This window comes from Sceloporus occidentalis, unplaced genomic scaffold (assembly GCF_023333645.1).
Source record: "Sceloporus occidentalis isolate IW3139 unplaced genomic scaffold, rSceOcc1.0.p SCAF_6, whole genome shotgun sequence".
NCBI lineage: Eukaryota > Metazoa > Chordata > Lepidosauria > Squamata > Phrynosomatidae > Sceloporus > Sceloporus occidentalis.
This window is the reverse complement of record NW_028316986.1, coordinates 62,391,568-62,408,455: the sequence shown is the minus strand read 5'-3', so window position 1 is coordinate 62,408,455 and position 16,888 is coordinate 62,391,568. Positions and strand designations below refer to the sequence as shown.

Here is a 16,888-nt window from a genome sequence, read left to right as displayed (position 1 = left end):
TATGCTTTCATGTTTAACATTAGTAGTTTGAACCTGAAAGACAGAAATGGACTAACAAATTCTGAGAGGAGTTAATTGAGAAGGAGCTCCCCAGAGTTCAGAAACATGAATTTTGCACAGAATATGTCTTGAACTGCAAAGATTTTCATCACTGAAAGATTCTTCACTTTTTAAAAACACTTTGAGACTATTTTCAAATATTTTTTCCAACCCTAGAAATAATTCAACACCATTTTACTTCTACTACCAAAGGGAAGAGATTCTGCATATTTTAATGAAAGATAAAACAACAATATAAACATACACAAATTTACAGAGGAAGGATTAGCTTTAATACATTTGGAGTTAAAGATGTTCTTTTTTCCCCTTAAAATATGGTATAAAAATAAATGCAAGAAACATTAACATAGACTATACAGACAACAGACAAAGACACAGGCTTTCTTTCTTGATGTGAATACATCTGTGAGATGGAACTTTCTGTGCTATTTTTTGTGCAATAGCTGTGATGCCATAGTAGATATATTTATCAATATATTCTTTTTTTCTTTCCTTTTTAAAAAACATTTCTTCCAGTTTGTGAATGACAGTACTGTAAATAAACTGTGCCTAACAGAAGCTTTTTTTTTCACTGTACTTGAGCTTGCAGAAAATTAAAAGACACAGATCCAGCTTGATATGAAGGCGAAAGTGAGCAGAGAGTTTTCAAAATGGAGGCATCGAAATGTTAACGAGTCCCTTGGAGTCTGTAATGCCTTGATATACACAAAAGAAAACAAGTCAGGTCCTTGCTCATGCAACATCTTGTTCTATTGTCCTCTGATTTCAGGCAATTAGTGAGCTACAAAGTATGTGTCATGATTGAGTCTGCTTCCATGCTACAAGGCGATCCTTTTAGTAGGACTGCACTAGACTGGTTAATCTCTTTGATGTGAGCGATTTCCCCTGAGGAAAAGATAAAACAAACAAACAAAAGAAGACAGAAGATAGAGGCATGATCACTGAAATCACTGCTAAGCACCTACCTTTCTGCAGAGAAAGGCTAACATTTTGTGTCTCAGTACATTAAGCTTGCGAAAACCTGACCTGAGGCTGTTTCACACATGAATGATTCATCATTTGATGTACACAATATCAAAAGATAACACCCTGTGTGAATAGACTACAGTGGGTCCTTGGTATCTGCTGGGGTTTGGTTACAGGACTCCCAGTGGATGCCAAAATCTGTGGATACTCAAGTCCTATGATATACGATGGCATAGTAAAGTGGTGCCCTTAATACAAAAGTTCAAAATTAAGGTTTGCTTTTTTTGGCATTTTTAATGAATATTTTTTGTGAATGTTTTAGTGTGAATATTTTCAAGCTGTGAATGGCTGAATCCATGGATGCATGGCTATGGAGCCCTGACTGTACTACATTTACAATACCACTGACATGAATACTGTTAACAACTCAGATAGATGCAAGTTCACTGTGGAGTCAATTCACTCAGACAACTATCATTCATCAAAATGTGTATGGAGCAGAGAACTTGACTGGTGTATCTGCACATGTGGATCAGCACTCTGGACAAAGCTAAGCACATACCAAAGATAAACAAAGCCTTGTCATCCATTTAAAATGCTGCATGTTGTACTAATCTGACATTATAAAGATCAGTTTTAAGCCCTTTCTAAAAAATATCCCATGTATTTTTCATTTATTCACTCTGACCTCTCATTGCCCAATATTTTGGATTCAGCAACCCAAATTTGAGTTTTGTCCTCAAAATCTTAATCCTCACTAAAATTATTCACTTGTTATTTTTAAGATGTGAAGCATACGGATTTACACAGTCAAATTTTATGTTTCAGATACATTTGAGTTCTACTACTGATATTGCTTACATAATCCATCAATTGTTAAAATACATTTATCAGAACACTTACGGCTGACGTTCTGGGTGATGGCACTTGAAGTCATTCAGACCATTATCAGTTTTTCATAGTTATAAACACATTACAGACTTAGCCAGGAATGGGTAACATGTAGCCTATCCGGTGTTTTGGGACTGCAACTACCATAATCCCTCACCACTAGCTATATTGATGTAGGTCTGATGGAATTTGGTCTAACAGCATCTGGAGGGCACACATTTCCCACACATGGACTAGACCTCACTCCTCATGGTTATTGCTGGCATTTGTTAGTAATCATGACATGAGCCAGTGTACAACGCATGCTTAAGACAACACACTCACAACTCTTTGTCAGTGAGAGAAATAAGACAGTGTTAAACTCTTTCTACTACTAGGCAGCATTAATAGCAGAGAATGATCAAAACCTATAATTTCTACATCTTTCCAACAGCACAGAAGGCTGAAAATGCATTAGCTGTCAGCAAGCACCATTTTAAAACAAAGATTAACAAGACAACTTTTGACTGAGATTCCTCTAGTTAAATTATTTTCACAACCTTGCCTTCTTTCTCCTATGTTTTCCCTCTGTATTAATTTACATTTTCACCACATACACTACCAGCCATTTTCTTTCAATGCTCCTGAACGTCATCTTTGATTTAGTGCCTAATAATTCTGGGGTTTGAGATTATGCTAAATTAGTTTTATTGATCAGGTGTCCTAAAATATTACAACCAGCAGTGCTGGGTTTATTAAACTGGTACAGATGGGATGAACAAAAGTACTGTGGTGCTGTGTAATCTTTACATGACTTGTTAACAGAGCAGTAGCTGTGCTGGAGAAAGTCTCACCAAAACCATTTCCCCTCAAAATCTTGGAGTAACTGTAGGTAGCTACAGCATTGCTAGGGACCAAGGCCAGATTAAGGTGTACTGTAGCTGTAAATCAGTTCTCAAAATACACACGCACCCCTTTGTGCACATGTGTGACTTATTCTGAAAGCAAAGCACATAAATTAAATAGTATGACAGATAACAGCTCCAAAATCTCCATGTGTGAACCCATTTTCAGTCATGCAATTTCAGCAAGGCTGATTGCCTGATCCCATGCATTTTAACTCAGTTACTTGTGTAACACACAAACGTCTGACAATATCAGAAGCATTAAGAGATTTAGGAAACATTCCTCAGAACGAGGAAGCAAACTATGCCTTTCTCTTCATCAGCACTCCCACACCAACAATTCATGGCCTTGAGCCATTCAGTCAACTGAACCATTGATAATCTGTCCTTGCTAGGGACAGAAATGGGCATTTTCACCCTTCTCACTGAGAAGTGAAGCAGTGTCACAGTGAGAATGAATGATTACCCAGTTGCCAATTCAGTGATGACCACGGTACAGATAAAACACAAAGGCTAGTAGCCACTTGCTCAGGCTCTCTGTGCTTGCTTATGCCTAGCTATCCTAAACAGCACCTAAACAGTTCAAAACCCTTTCAGACAACAATGCATCATAAAGGCCAAATGTCTGTGTAAATAAAGTATTTGATTGTTGGCACAAGGACAACACAGAGGGAACAAACCTTCCTTCCTTAACCTTCCTTAGCAGGAGGTTCCTTGGACTGCAAGCAGCCATTTAGAATGCCCACTTTCATTTTTATCAAAATACTTCTCAGGTGGTGGGACTGAAAATAGGGCTTCCATGGACTGCTTGGTATAGGAGACACTAATCTGTCAAGCGGCCTGGTCCCAAGTCACTTAGGCTTTTTAAGTCATACCAGCACTTTGGATGGGAAATATATTGATAGTCAATAATGCTGTTGTAACAGGAAAGTTGCATGTATCTTGAAAACTGGCAGACTGACCCCAGCAGCTTGGCCACAATGTTCAGGTTTGAAGCTTCCGAACACTTTCAAAGGCAACACACATTCAAGTCATGCTCTGAACCACTCTAACCAGTCTCAGCAGTGCTGGTTGCTCTGTTCTGGGCTTTTAACCATAGTTTTTATTTAGAACCTAGCTGTGCCCCAAAATTTTTGGAACTCTGTCACTTATGCTACCAGAGCTATTCTGTGCTCATGTCATTGTTTGCTTCATCATAGTCATTGCAAAGATGAAGCCTCTCAGGAAAAGCTGTATGTGTCTCAGGATTTGTTTTATAATTACAGGTACATTCATAAAGAGAGTTGTTACACATGTCTACTTAGTTTATAGACCACCCCCAACAATCCCAAACAATACAGAATTCACAGAAGAACATGCTGTGGCAAAACCACCATGCAAAAATAGGGGTTTTTGTTTCAAACTCCCCATTAACCAATTGTTTTCATATGACTGGAAAGTCTTAGTATCTGTGAACCACATAAATGAACAGGATCCAGGTGAGAGTGTACAAATGTTAATTTTGCATGTTACTTGATGTAATATGTGTTTCTCTAAATTTTGCTCTATAAGTTCCTGTTCCCAAATCTTTGTTTTTAGCTTGGAGCATCATGGACATCTCTAGATATTGTTGTTGAGAATTTCCATTTACTAAAATTTCCTTATCCTTAACTTTAGCTGTTTTTAGATTGTATTTTATGCCCTGCTTATTTGGAAATTATTAAGGAAATTTACTTAGAAATATTGTTTCTTGATCCCTTATGAAGAAACTGAAAACAAAAACCATGATCTTTGCTGATGTTCTTTATCAATTATCACATGACTTCATTAGCTGGTTGTCACAGCAAAAGCCACAACACAACACGCTTACGCACACCCACATGCATACATACGCACGCACACACACACGCAGACTTGCGTACATGGAATGCGCACAATTCAGCAGACAATGTCAATAAACTGGAGTATAATCCAAGATCTTTCTACCTCTTTTCATAACAGGTTAGAGCTCGCCCTCAGTGTTGGTGTACAGTTTTTATGGCATGGGAAAATTGGGATGTTTCTGCCCTACAAAAATAAATGTGTTGAATGCTTTAGTTTGAACTTTCAGAAGATTGAAAGAAAGTGATTCAAAGGCACTGTCATATGTTCCAAAATAATAATAATAATAATAATAATAATAATAATAATAATAATAATAATTTCTAAAACAAATGCAACATTTTTTCTTGAATGGCGACTTGAGGTAAGAAAATATAAATGTGAAATGTAATGAATCCAATTAGTTTATATTTTGTTAATTATTCCACTCATTCCCACACTTTTGCTCTCAGTCTCTCACTTTTTAAAGGAAAACATTCTGATTTTCTTTTTTTCCAGGAAAAGAGAGAAGATATGGACATGTTGCCTGCCTATGCTACAGCTGCCATTAAAATGATAATTAGAAACAATTTCAGTAGGCTCTGAAAGTGAAAGTAGTGGTTGGTGGCTTCTTACTCAGATAACACTGGAGGGAAATCAGTTAACCGTAAGGCTCACTTGCAAGGTTATAAACTTACCACACTGCGTGTGAATTTCTCAAAAGACGTTCGGCGGTCCAATGTGTTTCCCAACTTAAAGTGAAAGAAAAGAAATAAAGAAAAAGGAAACAAAACCAAAGAAGCCGAAAAGCAAAGGGCAGAAAAATAAAGTAACAAGGAAGTGATGGATTGGTATAACACAAAATTCATGTACAAATCACAAAGCAAAAGACAAGCATGAAAAAAGATGCATATGCTCACAGAATGATAATGAGAAAGATTTTGCATTTTCCCCTCTTGATCCAAGAAGAGCAATCTGCACATAAATAGGCTTATAGGACCAGCTTGCCCTTTCGAATATAGCCTTGCACATGCAGAAAAGTACTGCATGATAAAAAATTAAAAAAAAAAAAAAAAAACACTCAAGGATGTACCCTTATTGCTCCAGCACAATTCATGTGCCACAGTGCTGAGGAACATGCTAATGCATGTGAGATTTGCTGGATCAAGGTAGTTGTCTAGTAATATGTAGAGCAGATTGGTATGACAGCAAACAAAATGTGAAATTGAAGCAAAACAATGAAATGCTGACATTCTGCAGAACATCCTCCAAATTGGAGATTGTTTGGTTTGTTCCATCCCATCTGAATGGTAGTTTGGTGTTAGGCTACGCTATGAGTTATTAACTATTAAGGGATCAGACTACAGTGGATGTTAAATGTGTCACAGCAAATTATGTATCCTTAAAAATATATGCAAGATCCACTTGTGTATAAGATGATTGTTTTCTAAGAGATATAGGGAACATAATCTGTTAACATCACAAGAATCATATGCACATGGTCAAAAGAGATCTGATTTTCCAGAGCACTGAAGATCCAGTGAGTGCCAATGGCCACACCACTGATTTCTATAATAGCTTTTTGATACTGATAATTTTATTTTCACCGTCTTGCCCAATAATTCCAAATACTTAGATTTCCTTTCACATGACCACTCCACACTGTTGATATTTTAAGGCCAATTCCATCATATGCTGGGGCAGTGGGTACTGCTGGGACAGAGAGGGCACACAATGTTTTATGTACTCTGTTTTACAGGTTTTCTTATCAGTTATGTTTCTGTTTTATCCTCCTTTGATTTATTCTTGTGGATAGATTTACAGTTTTATTTCTTTCTAGTGCACTGACAATATGGACTACTAAGTCAGAGAAAAGAAATAAATAGGAATGTGTGGATAGATAAAATAGCCATTTCTCAGTCAAACTATTAAAGAATTCTCACTAGAATGTTTTATGCCTCATATAATTCATTCTAATCTCTGTCCAATTTCTTCTACCTTGAAGACTAAGGAAAGTAATTACAGTGGATCCTTGTTATACGCTGGGGTTTGGTTCCAAGATCCCCCGTGTATAACAAAATCCATGTATGCTCAAGTCCCATTGAATATAATGACATAGCAAAATGGTGTCCCTTATAAAAATGGGAAATCAAGGTAAATTTATACTGTTTTGGAACATTTTCAAACCGTGTATGCTTGAATCTGTGTATAAAAAATCCGTGTATAAGAAGGGCCGACTGTATTTCCATTTCTCCAATTTCACCTTTTATTCAATGGATCTACAGTACTTTAGTTGGGACTAGCAATTGGATTGAATACATATCATTACATAAAACAGACTATAAATAATGACAATAAATATCATAAATAATGACTATTCTGAAAGACTATTTATAGAAATGTTTGAAATATTCATATTATATTTTTGTGATTTAGTCTTTTGACTCATAGAAGAACTGTATAGCCAAAATGGGATTGTTTAGTTCTGCTAATTCAGTCATGCAATTTGCAAAATAAATATATGCATAGGTCACTCTAGTATTTGATGATGATCAAAACTGAAGTAACCTTTCCCCCTACTAAAGGTGTAGTTGAATTCCACAAGAAGAGAAAGTAGCCAATACGGTAAGAAAGAAACTACCAGTAAAAGCATGGAAATACAAAGAGAAAATGGACCAGTACCTTCTTCTTGGCCTGAAGTAGTTCCTGGTAGGCACTGGATCGTAGAAAACGTGGATAGGAGTCACTTTTCATCAGTTTGTAGATATGCTCCTAAAATATTTTTGAAAAAAATATTTAAAGAATATATGAAATTGTAAAAACAAATAAAACTCTGGAAACTAGATAATATTTCAGTCGGATGCAAACAAGTGAAACTGTGCATATACTGTACTAATACACAGTTAATGTTTGTGGAAGGTTAAAAGTTTGTTTCTTGAAAAACTATGCTCAAGATACCTGGTGAAAACATCTACATTCTGTATGATACAAGCTGAGTTTGCAATCAAATTCTTCAAAGTGATACAAATGAGACACCCCATAGTTCTGTACCATAGTAGCCTATGGGAATGGTTTCACCAACCTAGCTAATAAATGGGCAAAAAGAGATAGTAAAGAGATTTGAGGGGCAGGAAACTGAATTCGTATGTACCTTGCTTTTACTAGATTCTCCTATAAGTGTTGTGTTGCAGGAAACAAGTACTTGCTATTTGTACTTAAGCTCTGAATTGACTGTTTAAGTAGAATATATAAGTGTGAGTTTGGAGCTTTATCGCACAGGCCCTGGGGAATGGGCCCGGCACGGAATGGAAGAGGGCAGGAAGGGAAGGGAATGGGGATATCACCCATTTTACTGCATAGGAGAACGGCGCCGATGCCACCGGAAGTCACCAATCTGTTCCCCAACTGTCCCACAGGAGGCAATTTTCAAGAACGATTCTGAACAGTGCATGAAAATCGCCTCTTGTGGGATGGTTAGGGAATGGATTGGTGACTTCCGACGGCATCGGCGGAGTTCTCCCATGCAGTTAAATGGGTGATACCCCCATTCTGTTCCCTTCCCACCCCCTTCTGTTCCATGCCGGGCCTGTTCCCCAGGGTCCGTGAAATAAGCTCCTCTGTTACAAGACACTGTCACTGTGGTGGATCACAGCTGGGCTCAGCCAAAGGAATGATAATAGCTCAGGATGGTTGGTTGATGCTTCCTCCACGGAAACCAATAGTTGAAAGTGATACAGCGATTTCTCTCTTTAATTTGAGAACCATTCTCTTCTGCTGTGTGACTGCAGTGACTGCAGTTTTGAGAACAGAGAGACAAAGAATGAGTCACACAGAGATAGAAGTGAGTTGTGAACAGAAACCAAGGAGTTGGGTGAGTTCAGAGGTGGAGCACCAGATCTACTCCGTGGTAAGCATATTCATGCTATCAAAGCTTGGAAAAGTTATTTTTGGAATTATAAGAGTGATTGCCAGCCTCGTCTGTATTACTGTTCTGTCTAAAGTTTTACTACTGTGGTTGGAAAGAGAGCAATGCAAGTATTTGTGCAACCATATTTAAATGGTTTGTCTCTCATCTACCATGAAGGAGATCCAGCATCCAGCTAGGATTCAAAAAGGCAGGCAAGAGTGCAAGTCTAGCTGTGTGCCATTGCTAAATCCACTGGTCTTCCTTTTGTAAAATTGATTTCAAAAATAAAATTCACATGGGAGTTACAAATTCATTAAACGGATAATTCATTTACCAAAATATAGAAGTACTCCCTACCTTCAGAGAATTGGTTCTTACTACTATTTTCTGGCTTTCATTTCTTTCTCTTCATCTTGGCCTCTCCTACTAAATATAATTTATTTAAACCTGTCTACACCTCTACTACAGAAACACTTCAATTATCTGAACTAATAGAATAGATTGACTGTTGTCTTCAATCCTTTAGCATTTTATAAGTAGTTGAATTTTAGATTTTGATTTACCCTTACCAATACTATACTTACAATACTATGCTAATTATTCAATATATCATTTGATATTTGACAGTTCAATTATTTTACATATTTCCATTCTATGACCATCAAAGCTTATATCTTTTAACTAATAATTAATAAGCTTTACATCCAGAAATCTATATTTCCCCTCATTTTGATTTATGTAGTTTATTAACGGTTCCCATTCTTGAGTGAACACCAACACCACTGGTCTTCCAAAGGTTCTGTCCAGTATCAGTAACACCTCTGTTTCACATGTATCTTTTGGTAAATTTGTGGTGCAAGCTAACCATGCATTAGGTAACCCATCTTAATCACAAAAGTCATGGGTGACATCTTAGATCGAGGACCAAACATACCCTTGGCTTATGGACTGTTGCCTACCTCACAGTTCTTTATCCAACTGGGAAAGGGACAGATGTAGCAAGTATCCCAGACCTCTGCTGTGGAGGGATGTAAAGACCTGAGCTTCAGCCCACCTTCCCCTCAGATATCACTACTGTTGATCATTAGTCCATACCCATCTCTAGTATCTCTCCTTGCCCAGAAAGTATCCTGAGTCCAAGCCAAAAGCTGAACTGTTCTCTATTCTCTATTCTCCTCCTGCTGTGCCATGCCATGTCATAAATATGGATTTCTTTGTTTTGCCTACATTTCTTACAAAAGGTAGAATATTTCTTTTGATCACTGAGAGCAGAAGGTTTATCCCTTGACACCTGCCCCAGGTACAGGTACAACTGGGGCAAAGCCGCTACCCTGTACAGTTACAAGGCTAATGATTAAGCTTCATTCCTAACAGGGTGGTTGTCATAACTGTGAGGAAAGGATAAACCTGGCCTCACATATTGAAATCTAATGATCAGCAGGTTTGGGGCTGATCTCCCTATTAATCTGAGGAAATAAATTAATTTTAGAGGAACTTATTCAGAAGTGATTTGAATAAATTAATAGACTTGCCTTTTGTGAAACAGGTGTTCAGTTTTCTACTGAAAACTGTAGGATAAAAAAGGTCTCTCTCTCTCTCTCTCTCTCTCTCTCTCTCTCTCGGTAATAGCTTACTCCTTAACTCAACCATGTATTGAGCTTCTTTATCAAGTTTTGCCATCTATGATATGAAGTCTTGCAAGAAGATTGCAAGTGGGATGGAGGAATGATTCTCCAGTAAGTGATTCTCCACTGATATCTATATTGGTACCATGCCTTCACCTACTGAGTTTCTCAAATAATAGATCACTGCTCAAAACAACATATGTAGTAAAAAGCTAATTCTAACAAGTTTATTTATATTTATTTAACTGGATGTTTCTAATTATAATCTCACTGGATGGCATTTGAGAAAGGGAGGATATATCCCCCCCCCGCCCCCGATTAAAGTACTGAACAATGGAATAATGTAAGAAGGTAGTTTTAGCTCAACTAAACAAAAAGAAAAATCTAGATTTTAAAAAATGGAATGTCTGGTATATAACACTTTTGCAACCCTAAGAGTGAATGGCAGTTAGGCAGAAACAGCTTCTTTGTGAGGTTAACAGAAAAAAGAATATTTTTCAGTCTGACTTCAGAATGACCTTGAACAAACTGATTAGAATGTATTACTTCTGTAGAGCATCCCTCTTCTCTCTATGAACATTGAATTCCATTAATGATGACTAGAAAAATCAACATACAACTAAAGCAAATAGTCCTGCTTGGATTTAAAAGTTCTAACGCTTGTGGGGGGAAAAGATGAAAAAACAACCAGCTGTCCTGTACAGTTACAAGTTACAAAGAGATGAAAATAGTAACACTAAAGGATCAAGGAAGTAGTACAAAAAGTTTAGAGAAAGGCTATGGAAAATGTGGAAATGATGGGAGGGTGGGGGTGGAATAGCTTTTCTCTCACACATTTCTCCAGGTGTGTGTGTGTGTGTGTGTGTGTGAAAACTGATTGAATTCTGCAAACCTGAGCATCACCAAATGTGTGTCTTCCTGGTTCCTTCACATTCTGTGTAGTTTTATCATAACTTTTTGAATCTACATTAATGGCACTTGGTGCTCCAGGAGCAAGAAATTCTTGCCAGATCTCCTGTACTCTGGCAGGAACTTCCCGCATAGGCCTCTTCTTCAAATCTTCTACTGCTAACCAGAACCTGTATAAGGAAACATGCAAATGTTAGTTATGGCACTGGATTTCAGAACCATCAGCCTCAGCAAAATATCATTTTGTTTTTGTTTTATCTTTTAAGATATGCTGTTAAAATATTTTCACAATCAGTAGAAAATTTAGATCTTTTGTCAAATACTTTTCCCTCCTACAAAACCATTCCCTATTTCCAAGGAAATATTTTGCAAGTCTTCTGGAGTTTCACAGGCATTCTGTTATTAAATGCACTATTGGCCATTAGAATTCAATACAGATATTTCTGATTATCCTTATAGATAATCATACAATTTAAATGTTCTGGATTGTTTTGGTATGCTGTAGTGTTATTCACTATAAGAAATCTCCCTTCTGTGTCAGCAACCAAAGAATTGCTGACATGAACCTGTGGTACTCCACACATGTTCCTATGTCCACTTGCTAATCCATCTGCAGTGCCTCTTTGCACATCAAATGCTGTTCTACATGTCATCAAGACTGGTACCTGAAACAGGCCAAATAAAGTTACTTCTGGCTGCTTTGGGGGCATGGTGTTTAGATGGCACTTGCCCTCAAAGTGGCCGGAACGTACAAGAGCCAGTGGCCCAGTTTGGGAGAGGGGGCCATGCAGTTACCACAGTCCTGGGCCAGTTAAGGCTGGAGGAACCAGAGGCCACTTCTTCCAGGCCATCTGCTTCAGCCCTGTGAAATCTGGACAGAGGGATGAGGGAGAGAGGAGATTGAAAGCCTTGGTGCATACATGGAATACTCTGTTTTAGTTTTGGAGACTGCTGATCCATGAATTTTAAACCTTCCTAGAAAATTTCTTAAGATGTTGTTTCATGCATTTTTTGAAACAGACTCCAGAAAATTAAAATGATGAAGACTCTAATGTATTGAAGAATTTGTCATTATCCTCCGGTGTAGATCCTACAGTAATATATGTGCATGTTGTTTTTCAGCTAAGGGATTTAGCTATTAAGTTCCTTTTAAACCAAGCTATGCTGTCTTTGTAGAATACTGAGGAAAAGAAATCTTACAAAATAATTTTTCATGAAAATTTCTCCTTTTTAGCAATTTGTTGTCTCAAATGTCATCAGATCACAGGAACTGACACACATGATTGTGCAATTCCAGAACTGCAACAGGATAATTTGCCACAATAACTACTTTGATTGGGAGATTACTGACTGGTGTTCCCAGTCAATGGCAAGGTGTGGGCTACCCACTATGGAAAGACAAGGCAGAAGCAAGAGGGAGATGGCATCATGTGACAGGTATCATCAAAGGTGCTATTATTGAGCTTTTTTTGGTAGTTTAAAAGTCACATGTAATAAAGTCCTACGTCTGATAATGCCACCCCCCAATAAGTCCTTACTTCTTCAGTCAGACAGCACCTCAAACAAAAGGTTTCTAAAATGCTGAAGATCAGGGCACTAGGAAATGACATCTACAGTACTTCTCCAGTGATGGGTTGCATTGGGAAGAGGCAGCTAGAGAGACCTCCCTGGATTCTACCACAACTGCTTCTCTGGGTTTGCTCCAGATCAGGAAAGTGATGCAGACATCATTTTCAGCACTCAGATCTGCAGTTCCCCAGAAACGCATCAGCTACAATGCTGCTTAGCTGAAAAGGTAAGTATATGTTCAGTTATTAACAGCTGTAAACATGAATCGCTAAAGTTATAAGACTATAGGTCTGGCTTGCAATCTTGTAACTGCTGAAGAGGTTACCTGTCCTTATGACTAACAGGATGATTATTTCAGTATGATCACTGTCCAAATAATCTGGGCAGTTTCACAGGAAGGCTGAAAGAGCCACTTTTAGAAAGATTGTTTCTGCTTCTTTGCCTATAAATAAGTCAAATCAAGAAGCAAGACAACAATTGGGGTTATATAGGGTATTTATTTATTTAGGCTGGCAGTTGTTAACTAGAAGACTTTTTCTTCAGTTGCCCCCAAATTGTGGAATGACCTGTCAGAAGATATTTGACAGAGCAATGGAATAATACTAACAAAATTCCTTGAATACATGCAAAAGCATATTACAAGCTTGGATATAAATTACAAAAACCCTATCTTTTATTAGTATCATGTGATAATACAATATAACCAATTGCTGTTCAAAATTCTTCAAAAAGTGATCCACATATGCAGTTGTCATGGGAAGTGTGGAAGGAATTCTGGACAGTTTTCAATGCAAACCGCAATTATCTTCTTAGTTTTTTGTGGGTTTTTTAAGCTATGTGGCCATGTTCTAGAAGATTTTCTTCCTGACGTTTCGCCAGCATCTGTGGCTAGCATCTTCAGAGATGCCAGCCACAGATGCTGGCGAAACGTCAGGAAGATAATATAGAACATGGCCACATAGCCTGAAAAACCCACAAAAAACTATGGATGCCAGCCATGAAAGCCTTCGACTTCACAATTATCTTTTTCTTTACCAACGTTGTTCTTTGTTTACAGCATACAAACCAACAGATGCTTGGGTGGATGTTATTCAGATGTTTCAGAAACACAGCCAACTTATGATGGAAAAAGAAAAGGAAGAAACACTGCAATTCTTGGATATCCTGGTCATCCACAAATCGAACCAACATTTGGGCCACACAGTATACAGTTATACACACAGAGACGGTACCTGCACAAGAACTCCAACCATCACCCAGGACAAAAAAGAAGCCCAATAAAAACATTGGTAGACCAAGCAAAACGGATGTATGAACCCCACTACTTGGAAGATGAATTGAAGCTTCTAGACCGGGCTCTACAGGCTAATGGTTATTCCAGCTCAGACATCAGAAGTGCTGCCAGACTCCCCCCACCCCCCAAAGAAAAACCAGAGGAGGTGAAACAAACAACCACCCAAAGGGAAGGTATTTTTTTACCTTACATCAAAGGAGTCACAGACAGAATAGGGAAACTGGTGCTTAGCTAAGGACAGGAGAGACCCTCTCGCGGCTGCAAGAGTTTACCACATACCATGCAGCTGTGGACAAGTCTACATTGGGACCACCGAACGCAGTGTTCAAACATGAATCAAAGTACATGAGAGACACTGCAGACTGGGTCAGCCGGAAAAACCAGCAGTAGCAGAACATGTTATAAACTATCCTGGTCATCAAATTCTGTTTGAAAACACTGAAATTCTGGATCATGCGAACAACTATCAGGTCAGAATGCACAGGGAAGCCACTGGAATCCACAAACACTTGGACAACTTCAAAAGGAAAAAGGTAACCCTTAAAGTGAACAAAGTTTGGCTACCAGTCCTGAAAAACAGCAAAATCAAGACTTAGCAAATGCAAATGAAAAACCTCAGCTTCCTGTGTCCATATTCTCTGGGCAGTCCCAATGTCAATGGATCAAAGAAAAGAAAATCTTACCTTAAATTCTCTGAACTAAATTCAGACTCCAGAAATTTGAGGAACTGCTCTCTTCCCACTGGATCTTTCAGGGCTTCATCCATGCTGAATCCCCATCTCCTTACTCTTTGCTGATTTGGCTCTTTACTGAAAAGGTGGGGGGAATGTTATACAGAGAATTAATACTGTACATATTTGTTGAAATGCTTTCATCATTTATGCATCAACTGAAATTATTACCCAAAATAATGTTGTTATATTAATTTGTATCAGATTAATTTAGAGATTACCTTAAACATGACTTCTTTTATTTCTTTATAGGAAGATAATCACCACGAGTGATGAATGTTTATTTCACTGTCTGATTTATTTTTGGAACTACAATACATGCAGTGTGAAGTGAGTGATCCTAAGGGTAACTAGAGTTGTAAGGACATACAAACATATAAAGGTAAAGGATTTCCCTTTGACAAAATGTATCACTGTAGCCGACTGTAGGGGGCAGTGATCATCTCCATTACTAAGTCAAAGAGCCAGCGTTGTCTGAAGATGACTCCGGTGGTCATGTGGCCAGTATGACTGCACCAAACACTGTTACCTTCCCACCAAAGTGGCCCCTATTTATCTACTTGCATTTGCATGCTTTCAAATTGCCAGGTTCACAGAAGCTGGGACTAGTGAAAGGAGCTCACTGTCATGTGGTGCTTGGGCCTTGAACTGCCAGCCTTTTGATCTTACAATAGTCAGAATTGGCATCTTAACCACTAAGGCACTACATCCATACAAACATATATATTCAAATTATTGCTCCATCTAGTTTGATATTTTCTGAGTTTATGACTCAGAGGTCAAGACGCTGACTCTGACAACTGCAAGATTAGCAGGTTAGCGATTTGAGACTCAAGTGCCCTGTGGTGGGGTGAGCCAACCTAGCAGTTCAAAAGCATGTAAAAGTGCAAGTAGATAAGTAGGTACCACTTTCATGCAGTTGTACTGACCATGGAGTCATTTTTGACATGCTGGCTCCTTTGGCTTAGTAACAGAAATGAGCACTACCCCCTACAGTCAGCCACAACTGGACAATCTTGTCAAGGGAAAATCTTTACCTTTTTATCCTGAGTTCTTCAGGGTTTCAAATGGAGATGTTTCAATACTAGTTTGGAGTGATGGGCCGAACTTTAGACTTTCTGTAAATGAGGGAAATACTCTACCTCCCAGGACAATTTCATGAAATGTAAAAAAATTGTGGTAAAAACTTGGGATGTAAATCATATGGACATATATTTTCATATGTGATAAGAAAGGCCATTGTGACATGGCAAGATATCCTGCCCCCCTCCCCAATGTCAACCACCATGAGTTTACTTGTATCTGTGGAAAAAGCGCAAATACCAGTACCTTTTTCTTCATGAGTAGCAAAAGTAAAAAGCTGTATTTGCAGAAAAAAAACTTATATTTTGATTCTCTCTCTCTCTCTCTCTATATATATATATATATATATATATAGTCCCAAATTGTACAAATATTGCTACTTTTTGTTTAAAAAAAGTCACATTTTTGCACACACAAAAAAGTAAGAAAGAAAAATTAGTAAAAACTCTTGGAATCTTCTCCAGTGGAGAAAAAAACCCTGAATCTTTTTGTTCTTGTGTGCAAAAATGAAATAACTGAATATTTGTTTCCCTAGCAAATACACACAGACTGGCATCTTATTGGTTAATTACAACCAAAGCACACACATTCAATCAATTGTTGAAAAGTGAACTAACATGTAGGTAAGTCTCACTGATTCAATGGGTCTACTCTAATGAGACTCACAACAGAATTTAGATAATATGCTCATTGCTCAAGACTGCTACTAACATTCTTCTGAATTTAAGAGTGATAGTTCACTATGGTCTTCACTAAGTTTCTTCGTGAAGAGTGCAGTAAGTAATTTCAGCACGTTTCATCCTGTTGCAAGAAAGTCTTTGAAAACCACACAGTTTTGGGAGGCTATCTGCAATTCGTGACTTATTCTGTTTAAAATTTGCACATGAATGTTTTGCACAAAACCAGAATTTTCTATGTAGGAATTAATAATTCTGTATTGAACTATTATTTTCCACGCAGAAAATGCTGTTTTCGGTACAAAACAACATGATTTTTGCACAGAATAAGTCTCAGATTATGAAAACTGTTGTCATTCCAGGACTATTTTTGTTAGGGTTTCTCAGCATTTAAAAATATTATGTTCTTGACCATTTTTGGAATATTTTCAAATATTATTTCCACTCCTATAG

At 37.8% G+C, this 16,888-nt stretch overlaps 1 protein-coding gene across 11 annotated transcripts in view; it reads right to left on the bottom strand.

Annotated features, from left to right (window-relative positions):
• Positions 1–252: 252 nt before the first annotated feature.
• RGS7 (regulator of G protein signaling 7) overlaps positions 253–16,888 on the bottom strand; it is a 229,671-nt gene continuing 213,035 nt past the window's right edge. For 3 of the 11 annotated variants that reach the window (XM_089529840.1, XM_089529845.1, XM_089529842.1), the window contains 5 exons: positions 14,628–14,753; positions 11,065–11,251; positions 7,323–7,412; positions 4,767–4,847; positions 665–945 (listed from right to left, as the gene is read on the bottom strand). In XM_089529840.1, the coding sequence (XP_089385966.1) occupies positions 4,773–4,847; positions 7,323–7,412; positions 11,065–11,251; positions 14,628–14,753 (478 nt within the window). In that variant the 3' untranslated portion in view covers positions 665–945; positions 4,767–4,772. Of the gene's footprint in view, positions 946–4,766; positions 4,848–5,338; positions 5,393–7,322; positions 7,413–11,064; positions 11,252–14,627; positions 14,754–16,888 lie in introns of all 11 variants that reach the window. The other 8 variants (XM_089529841.1, XM_089529846.1, XM_089529843.1 and 5 more) reach the window with 5 other exon arrangements.